The sequence below is a fragment of the Rutilus rutilus genome (genome assembly GCF_951802725.1).
Source record: "Rutilus rutilus genome assembly, chromosome: 13".
Lineage (NCBI taxonomy): Eukaryota > Metazoa > Chordata > Actinopteri > Cypriniformes > Leuciscidae > Rutilus > Rutilus rutilus.
In genome coordinates this window covers 32,703,806-32,716,354 of record NC_140218.1, presented here as the reverse complement: position 1 = coordinate 32,716,354, position 12,549 = coordinate 32,703,806, and the positions used below count along the sequence as shown (strand labels likewise).

General features: G+C 38.9%; 1 protein-coding gene across 6 annotated transcripts in view; it reads right to left on the bottom strand.

Moving 5' to 3' along the window:
• The window catches only part of utrn (utrophin), a gene marked incomplete at its 3' end in the record, with an annotated part of 265,554 nt that overhangs the window by 189,007 nt on the left and 63,998 nt on the right, over window positions 1–12,549 (bottom strand). For all 6 annotated transcript variants that reach the window (XM_084428992.1, XM_084428995.1, XM_084428993.1 and 3 more), the window contains 9 exons: window positions 8,999–9,136; window positions 8,807–8,920; window positions 6,307–6,462; window positions 6,021–6,191; window positions 5,758–5,940; window positions 4,732–4,866; window positions 3,346–3,495; window positions 3,081–3,242; window positions 816–947 (listed from right to left, as the gene is read on the bottom strand). In XM_084428992.1, coding sequence (XP_084285118.1) covers window positions 816–947; window positions 3,081–3,242; window positions 3,346–3,495; window positions 4,732–4,866; window positions 5,758–5,940; window positions 6,021–6,191; window positions 6,307–6,462; window positions 8,807–8,920; window positions 8,999–9,136 — 1,341 coding nt within the window. The remainder of the gene's footprint in view (window positions 1–815; window positions 948–3,080; window positions 3,243–3,345; window positions 3,496–4,731; window positions 4,867–5,757; window positions 5,941–6,020; window positions 6,192–6,306; window positions 6,463–8,806; window positions 8,921–8,998; window positions 9,137–12,549) is intronic.

Here is a 12,549-nt window from a genome sequence, read left to right as displayed (position 1 = left end):
ATCACACACGAACAGACTTTCATGTTGTCCTGAATACAGAAGTCATGCATACACATGTGCCATGTTGACAGGAGACGCTTGACAAATGAAAAAAAAATATATATATTTTTTTGATATCCTTAAAATCCAAATGGATGGAATCAAAGCCCAGCGTATGCGAAAATAAGAACATTTGAGGACTTTCTGCAACTAGAGCTGACTCAAAAAAAAAAAAGAGGCAAAAATCATGCTGTGTATTTCAACCTTTAGGTTAATATTTTTATAATTATTCTTTTAAGTTAAAGCACTTAAATTACTAACTAGGTATACAAATTAATACTAAAACTAAACAAATAAGTTTTTACCTAATTAGTAATAAAAAGACAGATAAAAATGACAAAAAACATAAAAAATATACAAATTTAACTAAAATTAAAAAGAAAACCATAAGCTAATTCATTAATAAAATTACTAGAACTAAAACTGCACTAAAACAAAAATAAATTAAGGGGGAAAAAAAGGCACATAGAATTACTAAAAATTTAAGTAATTTAAATGACCTGAAAATGTAAACAAAACTAATTCAAAATATGAAGAAAACTATAAAATATTATATAAATAATAATAATAAAATAACACCTGTACAGAGTGATAGCCGCAAGCCTAACCATGTCCCTTTAGGGCTTCCGTAGAATGCGTTATTCATTTTCCAGCCTTTCCAAATTTGGATTTAGGCTTCGGACACATCCCTAGTGTACAGTGCAGAAGTGAAGCATGACCAACATGCAGCATGGGCAGTTCCCCTCCCGACCTGCGGGGGCAGTGTTGAGTCTCACCTGTAACTGGTCCAGTTGGGTTCCTGCTCGCACTGGTTTGCCCTCGGGTGCGGTCGAAGGCACGTTTCCCACATTCCTCCTCCTCAGGTCTTCCAGTGTGGCCTCATGGGCCGTGATCTCAGCCTGAATGGCCTGAGGAGAATATTGTTCAAGTTAAAGGCCAAAGAGTAAAGAATAAGCACAAAGCTGTTTTACAATATATCTGTTACTAAAAAAAAACACTACCAGTCAAAAGTTTTGGATCGGTAAGATTTTTTATGTTTATATATAGGCAAGGCAAGGCAAGGCAAGTTTATTTATATAGCACATTTCATACACAATGGCAATTCAAAGTGCTTTACATAGAAGAAATTAAAATAATAAAAAGAAATAAGAATAATTAAAACAGTTTAGAAAAATAAAAACTAAAATACAGTACAGTACAGTACAAACAGTCGGACGAACAGCGGCACAGTGCTCATTCAGTAAATGCATAGTTAAACAGATGTGTTTTGAGTCTGGATTTGAATGTGACTACTGTAGGAGCACGTCTGATCTCCTCTGGAAGCTGGTTCCAGCTGCGGCTGGCATAATAGCTAAAAGCGGACTCGCCATGCTTAGAGTGAACCCTTGGTATTTCTAGCTGATATGATCCTAGTGATCTGAGTGATCTGTTGGGTTTATATTCAGTGAGCATATCTGCAATGTATTGAGGTCCTAGGCCATTGAATGATTTATATATCAGTAATAATACTTTAAAATCAATCCTAAATGTAACTGGGAGCCAGTGTAAAGACCTGAGGACTGGTGTGATATGTTCATATTTTCTGGTTCTGCTCAGAATCCTGGCGGCAGCGTTCTGTATGAGCTGCAACTGTCTTATGGTCTTTTTGGGAAGGCCAGTGAGGAGTCCATTACAGTAATCCACCCTGCTGGTGATGAAAGCATGCACAAGTTTCTCTAAGTCTTGCCTGGAAACAAAGCATCTTATTCTTGCAATATTTTTCAGATGATAGTATGCTGATTTAGTTATTGCTTTGACATGACTACTGAAACTAAGGTCTGACTCTAGTGACACACCAAGATTCCTGACTTGATTTCAGTTGTTTGACCCCTAGAGTGAAGGTATGCGTTCACCTTGAGAACTTCATCTTTGTTTCCAAAAGCAATGACTTCAGTTTTGTCTTTGTTTAACTGAAGAAAGTTTAGACACATCCAACTGTTGACTTCATCAATGCATTGGCACAGGGAGTCAATGGGGCTGTAATCGTTAGGCGATAGGGCTAAGTAGAGCTGTGTGTCGTCTGCATAGCTGTGGTAAGCAATTTGGTTCTTTCTCATTATTTGGCTCATTGGGAGCATATACAGGTTGAACAGGAGTGGCGCAAGAATCGAGCCTTGAGGGACTCCGCATGTCATGGATGTCCACTCAGACTTATGGTCTCCTATACTCACATAATAACCTCTCCCATCTAAGTATGACCTGAACCATTTTAGGACTATCCCAGAAAGCCCCACCCAGTTTTCCAGCCTGTCCAGAAGTATGTTATGATCGACAGTGTCAAATGCAGCACTGAGGTCGAGTAGTACCAGCACCGATAATTTGCCTGAATCAGTATTTAAGCGAATATCGTTTATTATCTTTATGAGCGCTGTCTCTGTGCTGTGATGTGGTCAGAAACCAGATTGAAAATGGTCAAAGGATCCATTCAAGCTCAAGAATTTGTTCAGCTGATTGAAGACAACTTTTTCAATGATCTTGCCTATGAAAGGAAGATTTGAGATCGGCCTATAGTTGCTTAATATGGTCTTATCCAGATTGTTCTTTTTCAGGAGGGGCTTATAAAGAACTTATACTGTAAGTCTCTTCAGCTAACCGAAGCTGCATTAAAAATAAAATAAAAACATTATTTTAATATATTGTAAAATGTCATTTATTCCTGTGATCAAAGCTGAATTTTCAGCATCATTACTCCAGTCTTCAGTGTCACATGATCCATCAGAAATATATATATATATATATATATATATATATATATATATATATATATATATATTCACATAGAAACCATCTGTTTTAAATTGTAATAATATTTCACAATATTACAGTTTTTTTGTATTCTTAATCAAATAAATCCTTGGAGAGCAGAAGAGACTTCTTTTAAAACCATTAAAAATCTTACCGATCCAAAACTTTTGACTGGTAGTGTATGTCAGAAAGAGCGTGTGTGTGAGTGTGTGTGTGTGTGTGTGTGTGTGTGTGTGTGTGTGTGTGTGTGTTCACACCTGAGCTTCCTGCGGCAGCTGGAAGGCGTCGATGCGATCTGTGAGGTAAGACGTGAGTGTTTGGTCCAGCTGTGTGAGAGACGTCTGTAGTGTGTGTAAGGCCGTCTCGTTCTCCCTCAGAGTCCCCAACTGTTGCTCCAAAGACATCTGACGTGCAGCAGCCTGCAACACACACACACACACACGCACACGAATGTAACGTAACTGACTGTCAAAGGTGAATCTGAACGGGTTCTGGGGAATCGTTTGATCAACACAAACACACCAGCTGAGTCAGTTGGTCGTAGCGCGAGTTGAAACTCTCCAGCTTCTCGCTGATGAGTTCGTCCAGAATCCCTCCGTCTATGAGAGTCTGGGCCAGCTCTCGGATCTGAGTCCTGTTATCACCCGGGTGACGCAGAACAGACTCCACCGACTGAAAGAGACACACAACACGAGTCCCGTTTAAGGGTTAGTTCAAGTTCAAATGCTGTCATTAATTACTCACCCTCATGTCCTTCCAAACTATGGAGCAAATTATGTGCCATAATTAAACAAACAAATCCAGCATTTTGCAAACAAACTCGATCTGCTTCGCAAAGGAAAACTCGACTCGCAAACAAACAGAAAGCAATGTGCAAGTACAAAGGGCAGTTTGAGTGAAAATGCAGTGGAGTAACACATATGTATTGTGTTTTACAAATATAAATGAGCCAAGATAATACTTCACAAATAAATACAAACCATCCTACAAATTGCATGTAACCTTCGAACAAATACCAAATCTAGTGCATACAAATGCATATCTGTCTGTTATGACTGTGTGACACTTGGCTTTTTATGAGATCTCTCGGCTCGATTTTCTCACAAATGCAGTTGAGCAACTTCCTCTTCTAAACCAGTAGATGGCGCTAAACTAGGGGATTCATTTAGCGCTAGTCTCCCGGGAGAAGCACTGATTTGAAACTTGTCTTTGCCAGAGCTGAGGAAAATGACCGGTGAACGGGTGTGTTTCTGTCTTCCTTTATCTATAATTAACCTTTTTGAGGTTTTCTTTTGCAAACTGATGTCCATCCGCTGAAAGTCTATTCACCCCAAAATGTACACAGAGCACTCAAATTAAGCATGCTTGCTTGATGCGTGAGAACCAATGAGGTTCATTCTCGTGTGTCAAGGACAGCTTTTGTTCATGTTCGCTGATCTTTGTTTATATGTGAACAAAAACCTAAATTTAATCTGTTCATCATTATGGAGCGACCGAGTCTCTTCAGAAGACTTGGATTAAACCGCTCGATTCGTATGGATTTATTTTTATAATCTCTTCATGAACATTTTTGGTGAACAACAGACTTTCTCAGTGGAGGGACAGATTTCTCTCAGATTGCATTATAAATATCTTCATTTGTGTTTTGAAGATGAAAGGAGGTCTAACGGGTTTGGAACGACAAACGTGAGCAGATTCAGACGTAATCAAAACACATACGTAGCCTCATTGTATTTAAGGTACGGTCACATTAGCGGGCAATAGTCAATAGTATGGTGATGTTTGAAGCACAGCTCACACAGAAGTTATTCAAGTTATTGCCCTCATGCAAAATTCCCAGTCACGTGGATTCCCACTGAATCGACTGGATTTCTCCAGCGAAACCATGGTAAACGTGACTGCTGTTACCTCCAGAGCCGCGCTGATGGACTCGGTGTTTTCCGGGACGCTCTCAGTGGCGTGAACCTTCTCCTCCAGCGAGTTCAACCAGCCAGACTCCACATCCAGATACTGCAGCAGCTCAATCCAGCAGGACCACACCTCCTGAACACACACACACACACACACACACACTTCAACTCAAGAGCCAACAGGAAACAATCAAACCGTGTGTGTGACCAAATGTCCCCACAAAGATAGTAAAACTTGAGATTCCCAGCTTTGTGAGGACTTTTTACTGGTCCCCACAAGGAACATTGATTAATAAAGATAATATATATATTTATTTTTTATGTAGGTTTTGTGTGATTGGTAGGTTTAGGTACCCTGGTAATCCAGAGTTCTCGCGAGAGCACAAGTTCAATTAGCTCAGCGAGTTTACTCTAGCGTCGAGTAATGATGCTAATTAAATATGCCCTTGTATCCGAGCTGGACCAATCACATCGGGTTATCTGATATAGGCGGGCCAGAGGCGAGATGACGACAGCGCTGTGACGTCGAAGTCATTAGTAAACATTGCAAGATGGCTATGGATGAACACCAGTTGTTTGAAACGGCTTTGGCCGCTACAATGAACGAGTTAGACTTGGCTTTTTATCTAAAACAGGAACAGAAGACGCCGCTCGAATCGTTCCTTTGCAAGAAGGACGTTTTTGCTGTTTTGCCGACCGGATACGGCAAGAGTCTAATCTACCAGTTAGCTCCGCTGGTAGCTAAGCTTATGGGGTTTATTGTTGTGATTGGTCGTAGTGTTATCCAATTGCGTGCAGTGAGATTTTCAAACGCATGCTCGGTGCCGCCCCTCGAGCTGGCCGCTTTTCATTAGTCGACGCCAGACCATTAATCTTTTAGATTTAGGTCTGGATTTCCAGGCTAAGGTTTAGGGGTAGGGTAAGTGTAAGTGTAAGAGGACAGAATATACAGTTTGTACACTATAAAAACCATTATGTCTATGGAGGTCCTCACAAGTATAGCTAAACAAACGTGTGTGTGTACCTCAAGCGTGTGGCACTTGCTCTTGAAGCGATCGCACAGTTTCTGGTAGTTCTGCAGGACCTCCGTGAGCTCAGGGCTCAGGTCAGCACCACCACTAGAGGGCGTCTTGCTGATCAACACGTTAATGCTGTCCTTCAGAATCTTCACGCGCACTTCCTTCTGCAGCACGTCCTCTTTAGCTCTCTGAAACACACATCACAACCGAGCTCTGGAAACAGCTCAACACACACTTGAACACTTGGGACAGTCCCATGTAAAAGCACCTTCATCTCCTGCAGCGCCTCCTCCAGATCCTCTGGGCTCTTGTACTCAAAGTCTCTCATGAGAAACTCCTCGTCCACTTGAATCATCCACTCGCGCATCTCCGCCACGTCTTTCTTCATATTCGTCACTTTCTCCTGACCTTCACTCACACGCTCCTCGCGCCTCAACAACTGCAAGCAAGATGTTTTACATTGACATCCACTCAAGAAGGACATGTTGTGTGACTGATTGATTCCTACAGTGAACATCTGCTGTGTTAAGACCAGTTTGCTGAGCTTTAAGAACCTGTTTACTGAGCGCGTCCCAGCGTCTCTGACTGTGGTCTAACTCCTCCTGTCCCCAGCGGATCAGAGCCGGCGTCGAGCTCTGCTGAACGGCCGACACGTTCTCTGCGATCTGCTTCAGAGACGAGTCCACGCTCTCCATCTCACTCACCAACTCCTGCACACACAAACACCACTGACAGACACTCAACCAGATCAACTCTTAACCAGGTCGAGTCCTGCTGATTAACCACCTAAACCAGCTGAAAACCGATAGAAACTAGTGATGCACTGATGTTTCTAAACACTTTTTGAGGGCTGAAGTCGTTAAGCGAAACAGTGACATTTCATTAACACTTCTCTGCTGAAGCGCTTGACTGGCGGTGTGAGTGTGTGTTTCATGAACACACGGTGGATAAGCTACAGGTAAACATGTCAGCTGTGTGGACACTAGATCTGGGTGGACAATATCCATTTCTCGTTTCAATGGATCTTCATTTTGATGAAATGCCTGTGCTGTTCAGTTGAAAAAAAAAATGTAGCATTACTTTTGATATGAAAGAGTCTGAGCTGCAAAATTATCTCGTTCTGCAAAACGTTGTTTCGACGCTCTTTAATGAGTAACTCTCACCAAAATTGAACCTGGGCTCTTTTTGTTAATCTACCTGAGTAAAACTTTCGTGTAAAAGCATAATTAGAATGGAAATGCCACTTTTAAGATTGACCATGTTTTCGGTTTAGGTCAAAATGCCTTGTGAATGGGAAATTTTATCAGTCAAAAGTAGTCAATCTCCGAATGCAACGTAATGAACTGACTCCATACGAGGAAATGTCATGAACTTGTAATTTCAATGAAAAGCATGATAACTTAGATAAAAATGATCTGTGATTTTATATGGAAACAAGCTTTAGGTGCTTCCCTCTTTACTCTCCTCATGTTACGTTGCGTTCGGAGATCGACTGCTTTTGACTGACAAAATTCCAGCCATCGGAAACACTAACTGATAAAGTGAGTCGTACAAAAACTTTCTTTTTAGTAAACTTTGTGAACACAAACAATGTTCTCAATGCTCGAGTTCATGTGTAGAGTGATACTTCGAGCAAAGTTTCATGTTGTGTCGAGCCTTCTTAGTGTTTTAAAAATAGCGATTTTGATGCTATCATAGTCGTGCCTCATGCACTCCCATTCACAAGGCATTCTGACCTAAAACGAAAATACGGTCAAACTTAAAAGTGGTGTTTCCAATCTAATTATGCTTTTACACGAAAGTTTGACTCGGGTAGATTAACAAAAAGAGCCTAGGTTCAATTTCGGCGAGAGTTACTCTTTAATGCGTTGTGACGGATCGCTGTAGCGCTTCAGTTCAAGCGGCTCATGAACCGATCATCTCTTACTCTTTACTACTAGTTACAGCACCAAATAAGCATGGATGAACATCAGAAGGAATGATGAAAGATACATTACATTACAACTCATCATGTCTAATGTAATCGCTCAATCAGTGTTTCAACCGCAGAAAGACGTCACTAAAACAGCTTCTCATAGCATTACAGTTTAAATATTCAGTTTTTATTTGAGTGTTGATTATTACATTTGATTAATTGCTTGAGTAAACTCAAATTTTTTGGTTTTGGTTACATGGACTTTAATTTCCGTTTCGAAAATGTGTCATTAGTACATCATAATATTAACGTAATACTAGAAGATGCATTATTTGCAGAAATACTTGCCCACGTGTGGAACACAAAACCAGGGTTAATTGTCAACTAAGGGGCATTTAAGCCGTTTAAACGACAGTTTTCAGCTGAAAAAACGTTGAACGGTCATTTACAACAGCAATTTGGGAGCCTGAAAACAAACTTTTAAAAAGGGGTTTCAAAGTGCAAGTTTTTAAAAACAATACTGTTATCGTCTCCATGTAAACTACAAAAACGTGAATTTGTGAAAATGGTGACGTTCCTTTACAAAGTGACGTCGCCACCTACTGGCCTGACATGAATAATACAGAGTTTTTAGTCGTTTTCGTGTATCCGTGTAAACGGGGATCGTTTGACCTATGGTGTCGTCTGTACGTAAAAAAAAAAAGTTTTTAGTGCATGGTTGTCGTGTAAACGTACCCCAAAACTGTTGAAAATTGCATTTGAAAATTTTAATTAAGCTAAAATAAAATATTAGATGAAAAATATAAACTTAAACTTAAAAAAAAAAAAAATATATATATATATATATATATATATATATATAATTGAAAGTGATATAAAAACTGCATTATGTGAAGATTAAATGCTTTATATACAGCTCAGTTTTTTTATTTCAGTGTTGTTTGTTATATTTGATTCATTAATTGATTATTAAATAAACTTTTGGTTTTTGGCTTAAAAACTTTCAGAAAAAGTTTTCTCCACACAAAAAAAAAGGAAATCTTTTCAGTGCACCACTACTTGAACGCATGTAACTAGCGGCGTTATTCTGTACAGTATCCGTCCACATCATTGTCATGTTTAATGCGTTGACCTCTGACCTTGCACTGGCTGAGTTCCTCCTGCAGTTTGTCCCCGTGACTGAATCCGCCGGCGTCTCGAGACAGAAGCTCCTCGACCGCATCCAGCCAGCGCTGCACCTCCTCACTCTTCACCTGAACATCATCAACACAAGCATCAAGACACACGGCATTCACGCCAGCTGGAGACGTTCCAGCGGATCAGCCCCTCACCTGTGTGTCCTTCATGCTACCCAGAATGCACTGCAGCACGCTGAGCTGGTCCCGGGCCGCAGTGGAGAGTTGGGTCCAGCACTGCTCCTCTGTCTCCGACTCCTTCAGCCGCTGCTGCTCGATCTCAGCATAGAGAGCCTGGAGGACGGGGCAAAACTGCATTACCCACAAGCAGTGGTGGAATGTAACGAAGTAAAAATACTTCGTTACTTTACTTAAGTACATTTTTCACGTATCTGTACTTTACTTAAGTAGAATCAGTAGTGCATACTTTTGACTTTTACTTCGTTACTTTTTGCAGCAATTATTATACTTTCTACTCCACTACATTTCTACAACGTTTCGTTACATTTTCGTTACATTTTCTGATCAGTTTTTCCCCTTGCCAAAACAGGGATTGAAAAAAATCTCCATGTTTTCTTTCGTTTTGAATTGTTCTGTTTAAAAGTACACATTTCAAGTTTTCTATATATATATCTATATATATATTCACGCGGGCGCGTGAACTGGTGAAACTCATGAACCGAAACTCAGGTCTGTACTTGCCTCACAGACCTGAGTTTCGGTTCATGAGTTTCACCAGTTCACGCGCCCGCGCCTCCGTGTCCTGATCTATTTTCTGCTATATTTACTTATTTATTAAATCCATGAAACATGAATGAAATATTGATTAAAATTAAGATACAATTAATACGAAACGAAATTCACTTTAAAGAAGGGCTTTTGAGGTCTCTGTGAACGTTTTAAAGCAGTATTTTAGTGCTGCTTTCAGAGCGCTCACGTGCGTAACGGAGAACTGACACGTCCGTAACATTGTTTTTTCCTCATAAATGTGAACACAAAAATAAAATGAATATGATATGGTCTGTGATATGTTCTTCATCCGGTGGGTAGCCTATTACTTTTGGTTTGCACAGTGAAATTCACAGAATTACAAAAAAATATTTTGCCACCTAAAAGTTAAAGATTTTTTTTGTGTCACGTCCGTTACGGATTTATATTTCCCTCATATTAAAATATAAAACGCATGTGTCTGTAGTAGACTAGTATTTTTCTAATGTCTGGACTTCTTTATTAAGGGAGTATACTCTATATATAATCCATATATGGATAAATAAACAGTTTCAATTGGTATTTGAGAATTTACATTTCAAGTTTTTACTGCAATTGTCACGACCATTACGCTGGGATTGCCCAATTTTAAAGAATTTAATTTATCCAGGTCTACGTATTGTATAATGTTAACTTCAAATAAGGGGTGTGTCGCGATTCTGCCTTCTCGCACTCACACCGCGACACAGGTTCGTGGATCCGAGTGTCGCGATTTCGGTTTCATATTGCATATTGTTACAGCCCTAATTAATAGAATATAGACATTAAGAGAATAAATTGTTATGAAAGTACTTTTACTTTTAATACTTAAAGTACATTTAAAATCAGGTACTTTTTACTTTTTACTTAAGTAGGGTTTTCATTGTGGTACTTTTACTTTTACTAAAGTAAATATGTCTCTGGTTATTTGTACTTTTACTTAAGTACTGAGATTCAGTACTTCCTCCACCACTGCCCACAAGCCCCTGCGGCTTTATCTCCAACCACACTGAGACACGGTATACTTCGAATGATTAGAGCTCAAAATCACATTATAAACGACCCTGAATCCCTGACAAACCATTAAGGTCATGCTGTAAAGTTATGATTTTACTGGTTCAGTTGGACTTGGGTAACTAGTTTTCTGCCTGATTTAAAGTAACAGATCGACAGACGAGAACAACTAGGACAAATGTGTCATTAGTATAGCACATCATTTCATGTAATACTAGAAACTAGATTTATTATTTGCAGAATAATTGTCCACATTTGGAAAACAAAACCAGGAATGTTATTGTTCACTAAAAAATTAATTTATTAAAAAGGTTTTGTAAAATAAAATAAAACTTAAATTGAAAAGGAAAATAGAAACGTTGAAGTAAGTTTACTAAAATGACTAAAACTAAAATAAAAATGTAAAGCTAAACACAAATATAAAAAAACAAAAACTATTAGACATGACAAATGCGCATAGATTTATTAAAACTTACACAAATTTAAAATTTTAAGATAAAAGCTAATTTAAAATATTAAATTAGTATAGTATACTAAAATAGTATTTAAAAAAAATACTAAAATAACACTGTACAAAACTAATACACTGCTGACTACAATATGTTGCTGGATTATTAGAGTCTGTGCAGTGATTTAAACATTTAAAATGATTTAAAATATTGATCAGAATATAGGGGACCAGTAACAATGTGCATCAAATTATGTATGTGTGTCTGGAGCGGAGAGTTATGAAATGAAATAATGAAATAATAAAATAAAATAAATATAAAAAAATTAATAAAAATAAAATATTTACACTATTTTAATGTGTCCGTGTTACAGAGTAATTATACATTTAAGTACTGATATTAATTAGCTACATGTACTTACTATAGGGTTTGTGTTTGGTTTAGGTTACTTGTAATTATGCATAATTTACTGCAACTACATGTAAGGTGTGTAACAAAAAGAAATGGTAAAGTTACAGAGACACGACAGAGAGAAACCCCTATAGACCCTTACAGGACTGTGTGTGAGGCTCAGCAAGTCTCTTAAAAATATCAGATCATCTTAGAATGATTCATAATAAAATGTTATCTATATTTATGACATGGCAAATACTGATGAAAAACAGACAACGGCAATAAAAACGGTTATGTTTGATGTGTACAACATGTATTTAATGTGTAAAGATGATTTGTTATTACTACGATGCTTACTTTAAATACTTTTAAAAACGTACATGCGTCACCAATTAATTTTCCAGAAAAAAATCCAAATATATATATTTTTTTAATTAAAAACCCATAATGTAAGTGCTTGATTGTGAATATTAGAAGATCGTTGCAATATTTGCAATTCTGCAAGTTGTCAGTGTGTCAGAGCGCAGTAACTCCTTCACACCTGCAGGTGGAGACACAACTCCAGCATCAGTCAAAAACCCTCCAGAGATCTCCTTCACTCCCACAGAGAGACGACGCGTCTAAAGTAGGAGATCCTGGTTCTCACAGTCCATAATCAGCCCATAATCAGCCCATAATGCATAGCTGGAGTTCAGGGCAGGTTGTGTCCGTTAGTGTGGGCTGGGCAGAGCTGTAGACGGGCTCTGCCACGTGTCCCGGCTCTCCTGGCGAAGGCCAGAGACTGCCAAAGGAGAGCATCAATATTTACATGACTTTAAATAAATGCCAGCCTGCGTTTGCTCTCTTTGGCTTGTTTTGCCATCTCAGTCGTTGGCTTTCTTCCCACCACTCATGCACTTACAGAGAGACACACGTCCAGAAATCAGAAGCAAGCGTCAGCTCAGAGACTGTACACACACGGGTCAAGTGGAGATCCACACAGGGGACTAACACACGACACAACACTAGACCAACACCCAGAGTTAACAAGCAGAGGAATAAAACAAAACACGTGATTTAAATGAAACCGTAAGAATTAAGGGTCGGTCACACTATGCTTTAGGG